Consider the following 12,112-nt stretch of genomic DNA (forward strand, 5'->3'; position numbering starts at 1 on the left):
CGCTCTGCACGAAATGTTTCATTAGCAGTGTATTTCCTAATTACCGTTAACTTTATTTCTACTCCGTGCGCGAAACGAGCTGCCGCAAAGTCATTGCATTTTATCACGGTTAAAATGTCCTTTAATGTCGCAATATAAAACAGCCACAGAATAATTGATGCATGCATGGATTCTGGCGTGTACATCAGAGAGATAGAGATAGAGAGAGGAAAGAGGGGGGAGGAGGAAAGGGGGGGGGGGGAGAGGGATATGAACGAACCCTGTACCGAGGCATGCATTACAAAGGACGTGTAATTTATTGTTAAAGGGGTGGACAAGGCGTACGATGCTTAGGGATGCTTGGACGAACGACGGTGGGAAAGGCTGGTGGAGATGGTGGTCCAGGTTGGGCGGATTGCTGGCGATGGCGGCAGCCATATCCTGTCTCGTTGCCCCGTTTCCGGGCGCCTCGGCCAATCCGGAAGCGAAGCGTCTCTATGATGACCTGCTGTCGAACTACAATCGCCTCATCCGCCCTGTTGGCAACAACAGCGATCGCCTCACTGTCAAAATGGGACTACGCCTCTCCCAGCTCATCGACGTCGTGAGTAGACCCCACTTAACCCATTATCCTATCGCATGTATATGTGTGTGAATAGCGTTACTCTATATAGAGGGCTTGCGTCCCCGGGACGAATGCCAGATATGTAGAGCAAGAGTACTTGATTGTGAAATAGTCCAATGTGTTTCATCGATTGGGTCGAGCCAGAGGGAAACGATATCGGGCTGTATTGTTTCGTTAACGAAGTCGGTAAAGCATCAGGTATTACCAGTAGTGATGGGTTTTAAGTATGAATAAAATTCGCACTTCATTCCCTTTCTTTCTCTTCGTTTTTTTTTCGTGTCATTTGAAATTAAAATTAAAAATATTGGATTATATTTTAAGTTGTTACATACACACGCGTGTTATCATGGAAAATATTTCTTCGATTCCAACACTGTGCTTTCGAGAGATATAATAATTTAGAACAAACCTCTTAACTTATAATATCTAAAATTTAATAGCGTACAATTTTCGTATGAGGTTTAATAAAGTATGCTTATATCAATTTCCTAACCGCTCAATTTGTATGATTTGCATCGTACTATGCCATACTATTTTCGCAATATTGACGTATGTGGATGCTACAGATAGGAAACAATGTAATGCTCGAGGCTCACTTTCAATTACTATTTGGAACATTCCATTTGCGTAAATCAAATTAGAAGTTCCAGTTATCATTGTGCATTGTTAATTAAATTGATCAAACTGTTTATCTCATCTTAATGAGATTTATAATATAAAAAATAAAATATTTTATAATTATTTACTCTTTTTCAATATCTACAATTTTTTTTTATTTGTACATTTTAATTATTGCGAAAGATAATTTATTGTGATACAAAATAAAATACATTCCATTAATAATGTTATTAAAGCTTAATTTATATGATGAAACAGTTAATAATAAGCTTAAACAATAAAATAAAATAAAATAAGCTTAAAATCAATTTATTAAAATTGTTACGTGATTACATACTTTACGAAATACTAAAACACTGTAGAAATCAACTCATGTCGCATAAATATGAAAATTATGATTTGAAAATTATGATATTCTAACAGGAGAGTTAAGTTGTTAATCCGAATATATTATAACGATCTCACTGAGTAATTTGCTTTGGAAAATCATCACTCTTTTATTACAGACAATAATCAGAACTCGACTTTGATTCTTATTTCAATCCAGTCGCATTCAATATACAAAGTGTTCAAAATACGTCGCGACCAATCGTTCGTGTCGGAAATAAATATAAACTTTCGTATACGTAAACGATCGTGATGACTCGCAAGTCGGTAATGGAATATAATGATTATTTCATTCTACGTATTTATTTTTCAACATGCGTGAAGAACAGAGCCGATTCAGGAGGAAACCGCTTCCGCCTGTCGTCTCAAGACATAAAGCCACGTTCTCTTCTTGATAGCAATAAACATCCCTCTAGGTGGGTGGGTATATCTTGCTCGTGGGGTTATCTATTCGATTCTTCTGCCAATGTAAATTTTAGGCACCAACCAGTTCGTTTGCTTCAAACCTCCAGGTCTTCGATTTATTCTCTTTTAATTTCTCAATATTCACTGATTCTGTTTGTCTTCGACATTCCCTCTTCACACAATGCTCAACTTTCTCGTCATTATTTTCTTTCCTACTTTATGGCTATTCGCATATATCGCTAACTCTACAAAATGTAGGACATATAAATAAATATGTATTAATGAGACATACTGAAAATCATATCTGCGTAAAATAGACTTTTATTTTTTCAAAATCGCAAATAGTGTAAGGGTATTTCGAGTTCATTTTGACATTTTCGTCCATGATGTTATACGTCTGTCTGGAAAGACTTGTTTATATATGATGCGTGTCTCTCTCTCTCTCTCTCTCTCTCTGCGCGCGCGCGTGCGTGTGTGCGTGTGCGCGCGTGTGCATGTGTGTGCATGTGTGTGTGCGTGTGTGCGTGTGTGCGTGGAATACAGGTTCTGTGCTAGATGACCGATAACGGTCGTCCGCGTACTTGCGGTGATAAGTTGGATTCCGAGAGTTCCTCTGCCGGAAACGGAACTAATTTACAAGCGAAGGGATTCATGGCACTCGAACTATTAATTGCCATAATCTGATCGTCAGTAATCAATCGCATCTCGGTGAGGAACGCTCGAAACTAAACATATACGCACGCACACATACACGCAGTGATGCACTCCTCGGTCGATCGATGTGTTAGAATTACGTTGATTGTCCCCGTTCCCCGCATTGTCTCTCTCGGTTATTACATTCGAGTTACATGCCCGCGACTCGATCTGAATTTCGGCAATAATTACCTCGATCATGGATCTCTATCGACTAATACATGCTTCAGTCCAAACCATAATTAATTTGTTATCGGCTGCTATCGGCGCACCTACTGTCGCACGTTATCGACATAGGGTTCAGGCCACACGTTGGACGCAATTTTGATACCGATGATTGTTGTAGCTTTCGTTAAAAAACAATAAGCAGCGCTTACAGACAGTTTCGCGGAATCTTTAAAATGTGATGTTGCTGCCATTTAATGAATCAAATTAATTCTGCTCATTTTTGCAAATTTAAGAAAAAATCATATTACAGTCAACACATACATACACATCTAAATTTATGGATCAATTTCACCAAACGCCATACTTTATCCGCCGATTTGATGTTGCCAACTGAAAACTCATCATCTCTAATTTAATTTCGAAAGTATGTATTTGTAAAAAATAATTAAATATATTTACATTTCAATGTTTTATTTATTATCTCCACACAACACTTTTTCTTTATTAACAAGAATAAATTAGAAAGACAGATTTTAAGTTTTACTGTTGGCTTCTGATGAAGTTAATCGATGGATAAGCTTAATTAGCATTGGTGAAACTGGTCCTATAAAAAATTGGTAGGATGTTAATCTAAAATTGGTATAATGTTGCTGTCATTTAATTACTTAAATTAATTTCTGCCAATTTTAAAAAATCATAATCATGCTTAATAATCATGTTTAATAATCATGCTTAAATTTTGGACTTGATCAAATATAATGATATTATGATATATACAAAGGCCATTTGAAAAGTTTTGAGCTTCAACATGGCATTATTTGTCAAAATTTTGATACTACAATCATACATTTGAAAGATACTCATGAAAATTGTAGTCATTTTGGACGCTCAGTTGTTGTTTGCTAGTTGATGTTAGTGTTTTTGTTTGATGAAAATCTTTGTCTTCGGAGCCAAATTTTGAGTCTTGGAAACAGGAAAAATTGTTGGGAGTAAGATCTGGTGAATACGGGGAATAATCAATCAATTCGAACTTTAATTCGTAAATTTTTGTCATGGCGACTGCCGATATTCGATGCCGATTTTTTCCATTTTTACAAAAACACTGACATCAATAGGCATATAGTAAATGATTGTCAATTGAGTGTCCAAAATGGCTACAATTTCACAGATATCTTTCAAAACATGTACGATTGTAGTACCAAAATGGTTTTGACGAATAATTTTCATGTTGAAATTCAAAACTTTTTAAACGACCCTCATATATAATATTTATACTATATTTTATATCATCTCTGTTATATAGTTGTTTTTAAGATAACAGACTTTATTTATTCAAAGACTTTATTCAACAAATTTAAAATAGAAGTAACATTAATTTAAAAAACGTTTCAGATAAAAATATACGACTATCAAGTGATTAAATGTATTTATTTCATACTGTTATATTTTATTATTTAAATATCAAGTAAAACTTTCAACATTCTCAAAAGCTTTAATACTCACTTGCAATTTTAAAAATTTTATAAAAGCTTGTGCAATTCCGCTTTTCGAGATCTCGTTACTGTTGCGCGAATGCAATAATTGTCGAACGCGAAATAGCTCGTTTGGTATAACGGTTGCCCGTCTACAATGTTTATGAATCACTCAAAACTATCGCACTCGGTTGCATGTAACTTTTCACCGATTGAAAATCCCGTTGCGAAGCTAGTAAATGATTACTACGTGCAACGAACTCATTCACTGTACATACACACGTTCGTAGAATTTACGAAACATTTGCTCTGGTTGATCGGATTTCACTAGCGAAGATAGTGGGAAAAGTAACGAACGTGGACTTTGGGGATCGCGTTATCTAAAGCAGTTGCAATACCGGAAGCCGATATTTGATCGATATTTGATCGATACTTACATCGAATATCACACGTTTTCTGTCTCATGTAACGACACTTGCTATGCGATGGCCAACATCCCTTTTCACGCCAGCGGTTCGACAAAAGCTGCAAAATTCGATCGATAGTCGGAGGCTAACTGGCTGATTGTTTCTTCACATAAGGCTGTACCAGTTTACCGCGAGTGAGAGAAATAGGAGTATGCAGTGAAGAGAGGAAATGAAAACATTCATTTAATTATCAGAGTCACATCTCAACATTCTAACGATATCAACTAACAATGGGTTCTTTGCATTGGCATTTTAGTCATACACTTGATACACATCTACAGTCAGTTATATTTTCTTATGATCGTTATCGGAATTATTAGTCGTCGCATACATAAGAATGTGCTTCATCAAAATGAAAAATATAATAATATACAATAATTCATGTGCAACTCCGACGAGAGGAAAATATAAGGAAAAGTAAAGCTCTTTTGTACAAGAAGCAAGTAAATTGATGAAATTTTTTGCTGATCAAAATAATATGTGTTCATTTATCTTTATATCGAAGCTTATGCTTATTTATTGAACTTAAGAAATTCGTAATCGTAAAATTTATTTATACAGAATTGCGTGTCCATTATAATACAAAAAAAGTATTTACATACACGGCAGATATTAAAAAAAAACTTTATTTTTAATTAATTAGCAATTTATCAACGAAAATAGATTGATTTTTTAAAATCATTTTATTTAATAAGGTACGTAATAATTAAAATGTAAAATAATTAAAATGTTCTTTTAAAAAGAAGCAAAAATAAAAGACTGATAAAAAGATAAAAATTATTTGAACGCACAAAAAGTATTTATACAGTTGTAGTCGAGGAATTTAGCTTGTTATAAGATTAGAGATACGCAAAACCTTTTTTGTTTATATTAGGACAGAACTCATAGTATAAAAATTGCTATCTCTTTTATACCATTTTTAGAAAAGATCAAAAAAATTAAAAAAACCTGCTTAATACACATGGCATATAAGGGGATTAATAATCTTAGGGGATTCATTAGGGGTCATATAAAGACGTTTCAAATTATCTCATACAGACATTGTATATAAAATTGATTGTCGCGATTGTGAAGCATTGTATGTGGGTCAAACAGATAGATGTTTGAAAACACGCATAAACGAACATAAATTGGAATACTACACAGCATTCCATAATAACAGAATATAGAATTAGCCATCAGCATGAATTTGATTGGGAAAAATGTCAAGATATTAGACGAGAAGAAAGAGTGTTTAATAAAAGATTGATTTCGGAAATGCATATAAAAAGCAACAGAAACAGAGTTTAAATTTACAGAAGGATGCTTATCCTTTAGACCCATATATGAATTTGTTTGCGGAATCGTGACATTGCTTTTTTTCTGTTTGTTCTTACTTTTATTTTTATTTAAATAACCACATGACTTTATTATTTTAACTCTCATTTCAACTTTGATTGTCAACACTACAAGACCTTTACGTCGAGTCATGAGAGAAATGCTTACATGTAAGTTAATAAAATTAAAATTCGGATAAATTATTTAAATAACTCTCTAATTCTTTTTGTTTTTCTTTTGAATGATTACATAGCAAATCTGACAATTTGATGAGCGATGTGACTTTATCTATTGACGCAATGTATACGATATCGTTTTTATTTTTTATGTAAGTTTTATAATATTATTATATAATTTCATAATATTTATGATATTCACTTGGTTATTTATTACTCACTACAGCAAACTGGTATTTGGATAAAAGAAGAATGAGCTAAATTGTCGTGATTCACTAACTTGAAAATTGCATGATATTAATTGTAGTTATATTTTATTGTAGTTATATTTAATTGTAGTTATATAAGATTACTCACGTAATTTATATTTTATATTGATAAGGGCCCAAATTGAAGGATTAAAACGTTTATTTATATCGTTATTGTTACATTCACGAGAATAAAGAGATTCTGGGTATCCGAATAGCTGGTGTCGGCTTTGATAGGCTTTTTTTCATATATTTTTCACTGATAGATTCTTTCGAGCCTCATTTTATATATTTATAAAATTGCTAAAATTAATATTTATTTTCTACAAATAAAAAAATTGTTTAACAATAAAGGCCAAACTGCAGGATGTTATTGCACAATATCTATTTATCAATTTTTAAATATGTAAATGTTTCAACTGTTATTCAGTCATCTTCAATACAACAAAAATGCCAGATTATTAAATGATAATTTACAAAAAGTTAAAAATTAGACTTTTCTTTGAAAAGCTAAAAACGCTTGTATACACTTAAATTCTTCGATAAATTGCGTCAAACCTTCTTTTATAAAACTCAATTGGCTTCTTGAATACATATCCATAATTTTCATTGTCTTGTATGTGTCAGGTTGCAAAATGAACCTCATATTAAATGTTTCGTTACCTTATAGTCACGAATATCTTAAAATTATACAAAAGTCATAAATTTTGTGCAACAATTATGATCCAATTGTAACGATCCAACAATTAATACTGTTCATATGCATTGTCAACTGTTCTATACGAATACTTTTTGTATTTACTTATCTTCATTAAGTAAGAATTCAACTTAGGTGTCGTATATATAGAATAGGAGTGCAAACTAAATTTACAGATGGATGACGGCGCGAATACATTAATCGATAGTTGAAAGTAGCAAGAGATCGGTCGCAACAGAATAGCAATCCCAACGGGCTCATAGAGGACCAATTTCTCGCGCCGCGATGTCCAACCATTATTTACACGGCCTCCTTTTCAAGGTAATCACCTTCTTGGAATTGCAGTTCTCCGGAGCATCTCTTCTCTCTGCTCTCTATCTTTGATTCGAGATAGACCTGCGATTCGGTTCTACGGGGATTTACGAGCGGCAACAGCAGGCAGCGAGATTGACTTTTATTTCTACGGCTGCGACTCGAGATCATACGGGCTCCATATACTTGCTCCTTTTTCTTTTTCTTTATTGCGAAAGGATTTTGTTGTTATGCGAAACGTGAGGAATCGTGAGAACGCTAACTCGAGAGCCTTTTACTCGGCAGACTCTGGTAAATTACGCTTCGATCGTTCCGCATTATGTGGCTGCAAGTAACCGCTGTTATTAAATCAATACCTCGTACGAAAAATGGCACTTCTTAGCTCTGAAGTAAAAAGACAAATGTATCTTATATCCGTACGAACAAATATCTTTGCGTTTCTCTTTTTAGAGTTCTTTTTACACAGCACTTCTTTTTAATCTCTTTTGTTCTCTTTCTTTCTTATCTGTTTTTAAGTTGCAGTGTACATATTATCTGTGTTCTTTCTGTATAGAGATGTAAAAAAACGGTATTTTTAACTTCAGAAAAAAGTATCAAGTAAAAAACTAATTTTTTAAAAAGTAATTTTTTACTATTTAAAATAGTTTTTTACTATAAAAAACTATAAAAAATATTTTTTACTATAAAATATTTTTTATCAATCACATAAAATTTATGAAAAAACATAGAATTCATGTTAAATATGTAGAAGAAGTAGAATTTATTTTTCTTGTTATTTCGATACTTTTAATACTTTATTTGTCTTAATAATTTTATATTGAAGCGGAAATATGTATTATTAGCTGTTGCAACTTTTGAAGAGTTGATAAGTTAATAGATCTGTTTGCGTTGCTTGCACTCTTTACATTCAGCATCTGTGCTTTCTTTTTTTTCAACGCCTAAATCTATTTTTTCGGATATTTTTTTCTAATCATATCACTTTAAGTGCAAAAACTTTGGGGGATTTCAAGCAATGCGACAGATCTAAATGATCTAAAAAAAATATCCGAGTAAAAACTATCAAAGCCGAAGGAAAAAAAACCATTAATTTTCGAATTTTTTATCCTAAAATTCTAGTATTTTCGTTTACATCTCTAGTCACGTAATATCACGGTTCGACGTGTACCTTCACAAACTTGAAATTGTTGTGGTACCTTCTAATGGCAAGCTTATTATAGATTCCATAACTGTCAATTGCGATTGTTTCGGTTGCGATCGAAATGCATTGCGTCAGCGTCGCCAAATTCTCCCGCAAAATAGCAAAATTCCTATTCAACTGTCATTCGTTATGCGCTCGATTGCATCGATCTACCAATTTTGATCGTCGAGCAAACGTTCAAGCAGCATACTACGATAGCTGTATAATCGGAGTGAAACGGATGATTGCGCCGCAAGTGAACGAGGGCGACACGAGGGCGAGACGGTGTCGGTCGATGATAAGGGTTCATTTGCGGTGCCGCGAACTCATGCGCCTTTAACGACCCTCCGGGTATCGGCTTTTCATTTCTTCCAATTAAACACGAATACTCCGAATGTTTCAATGGAAACCAGAGCGCACGTTCGTCATTTTGAAATTCTGCGCGCGTGCATTTCCTTCAAGCACTTCGTCTGAACGAACATGAGATTCATGACTCACGGGCATGACTGATTATAGATTATCATTATTATTCCCTTAGAAAGTGTGCTTGCCTTCGCTACTTGAGACCTGTCACTTTTCTCGGAGAAATATGTTGCTCATCAAGCATTTCTTTCGTGCGATTTTTACGCTAATTTACCTCGAAATTTGAGAATTTTAATAATGTTAATATTTTATATATCCTAAAAATATATAATAATATACATTTAATAATACTTTATATATAAAGTATTATAAAGTATTATATATATAAAATACTTTATATATTGTATATTATCCTAAAATATTTGTATGAAGTCAATAGGTACATTATAAATATAAACTATTTGATGTTACATGTTTACATTTTTTTCACGTAAATATCCATATATTATTCTATTTATTATTCCATGAAGATCTATATTTTGAGAATATATACCCATTAATTTTAAATATTAAATTTTCATATAACACGTAACATAATGAAAATTGCAAAAATGTTATTTTATTTTCTGTAAAGTTGGCAAATATATCAATTAGATAAAATTAACATTCACAGCAAAATCATTTTATTCATTCAGAGTACATAGATTTTATATGATCGTTAATCAATGTCCGACTTAATATTGTTAGTTCATTGATACAAGAAGAATTCATTTATCTAATTATATATTCATTCTTGCAATGGATTCTAATAGTAATAGTTTTATAATCTAAATCATTATGAAAATTTATTGAACTAATTTTCATTAATTCAATGAATAGTTTATTTACGTACAGGTTCAATACATTTATATATTATTTCAATATCAGGTATGATGTTAATAAAAAAGGTATGAAATTGAGTATTTTTCAGCCGGTATACTTTTCAACGCTAATTGCGGATCGAAAACAATGAGGTACTATATATTGACAATCGTAAATAAGGTTCAATTTATATACCTATAATTACAAAACAGTTATTGCTGATTGAAGGTGTAACGTTTGTTTAACCAAATGCAATTTCATGTACGTTGGCTCAAATTTGTGCAACATGTCACGTTGAGAATTGTTATCTTCAGCGCAATACAGATAGTAACTAAAATGTCTTTTATTGCGTCCACGTAAAGTGAACGTTTTTGTGAATAGCCGTTGATTAACACCTCAAACGAATTAGCTGAAGTGAGGAGAACGAAGCGGTGCAATGCTCTTCGCTTTCGCGTTCGCGCTCCTGTTTCACGAGCGTGTCAATTAAGGCGACTCATTTTACGTAATCAGAGATTACAAATTCGCTTTTCTCGGGTTTCTCTTTTCTACCGAGCGCGGCGAAATAAATCTCGTCATCTTGAAAGGAGAACATCACCGCGGTGGTGGTCCTTAAAGGTTGTGTTACACAGATCACGTTGCTTCGTCGTTATCAACCATTGCACGATAACGAAGATACATTTTTGCTCGTTAAATTGAAGATGCTGCGGAAGAGAAATCTTTTTTTATTAATGATTCGATATTTCATCCTCCCGTGGGGGGTTTTTGCCGCTTCGCGGTGACGTTCAGAAACCGCTGAATTGGCATGTTACTGAACTCTTTATGGATATAATGTTACACTTACTATCAATTATTATGACTAAATCGAGGTACATAATATATTATTATAGTAAGGATTTTTAGCTCGATAATAAATGAGGCAATATTTTACCTTAGTAGCTTAAGGAAAGTACGTTCAAGTAAATTTTTCATTGTTTATCTTCCTACTTGGTAGAGAAAGATGACCAAAAGATTATATGAAGAAATTAGAAAATGATAAACTACTGGTGTTTATCTCTCTCCATTGCACACTTTAAAAAATGTCTGTTTAAATTTCCGGTAGCCGAGATGATTAACTTAGTTTCTGAGATTCTAAAGACATTCTAGTAAATCAATTATACCTAAATGCTTCTATATATATTAAATATAGGCATTTCTAATATTATTAAATATTAAATGAGTACGTCATTTCCAAAAGTAATTATCTCTATTTGAAACTTTTTAAAAGTTAATAAATAGAAATACTATTTTTATTTATTAAAATACGATGCACTTAATTACTTTTGCAGCTAAAGAAAGAATGTGATTCATTTTAGAACTGAAATAAATATTGATGTAAATGTTGAATCATAAAGTAAGTTATTGACTTAAGTATAATTTTTTATTATATATATATATATATATATATATATATAAGTATACTTATATATAATAAATATATATAAGTATGATTTTATATAATATATATAAAAAATATATAAAGAAAATGTATATAAGTATGATTTTAACGCATTTTAATTAATCTATTAAAAAATCCTAATAAAAAAAGTTATATACGATATTACAAATCACACTATAATTTATTGAAAGAATGGAATGTTTTTTCCTTTTTTACATTTATGTCAAATTCGAATAAAAATAAAGTACTAAACACAAAAAAAATTGGCAAAACATATGTCATACAAAAATAATAATAAATAACAATAAAAAATTAGTAAAGTATAGAGTAAAGGTTTAATTTCTTTTTATAACGTTACCTATTTTTCTTCTTTAATTTTATAGGATTGTAGGTTTGTAACTGTTTCTACATAATTTAAAATGTTCAATTCGTAATCAAGACTAAGAAATTCAACAGTTTCAACATTTCATTTTTAAAAATTTTTGAATGTTAACGGCTTTTGTATTTTGGCTATTCAAATATAAATGCGCTATATTAAATAGCAACTATATTAAATGAATATAATTTTTTTAGAAAAGAGAGACAGAGAGAGAGAGAAGAGAGAGAGAGAGAGAGAGAGAGAGAGAGAGAGAGAAGAGAGTAGTTAGTAGTAGTTAGTGTTAGTAGTGGTATTAGTAACGGTACGGTAACGTACGTTAACGTTAACTACGTA

At 32.1% G+C, this 12,112-nt stretch overlaps 1 protein-coding gene across 1 annotated transcript in view; it reads left to right on the plus strand.

Annotated features, from left to right (window-relative positions):
- The first annotated feature begins 325 nt into the window (after nucleotides 1-325).
- LOC105617796 (acetylcholine receptor subunit alpha-like 1) overlaps nucleotides 326-12,112 on the plus strand; it is a 99,061-nt gene continuing 87,274 nt past the window's right edge. Inside the window, exon 1 of the mRNA XM_012199350.1 lies at nucleotides 326-583. Coding sequence (XP_012054740.1) covers nucleotides 326-583 — 258 coding nt within the window. The remainder of the gene's footprint in view (nucleotides 584-12,112) is intronic.

This window comes from Atta cephalotes (assembly GCF_000143395.1).
Source record: "Atta cephalotes unplaced genomic scaffold scaffold00014, whole genome shotgun sequence".
Lineage (NCBI taxonomy): Eukaryota > Metazoa > Arthropoda > Insecta > Hymenoptera > Formicidae > Atta > Atta cephalotes.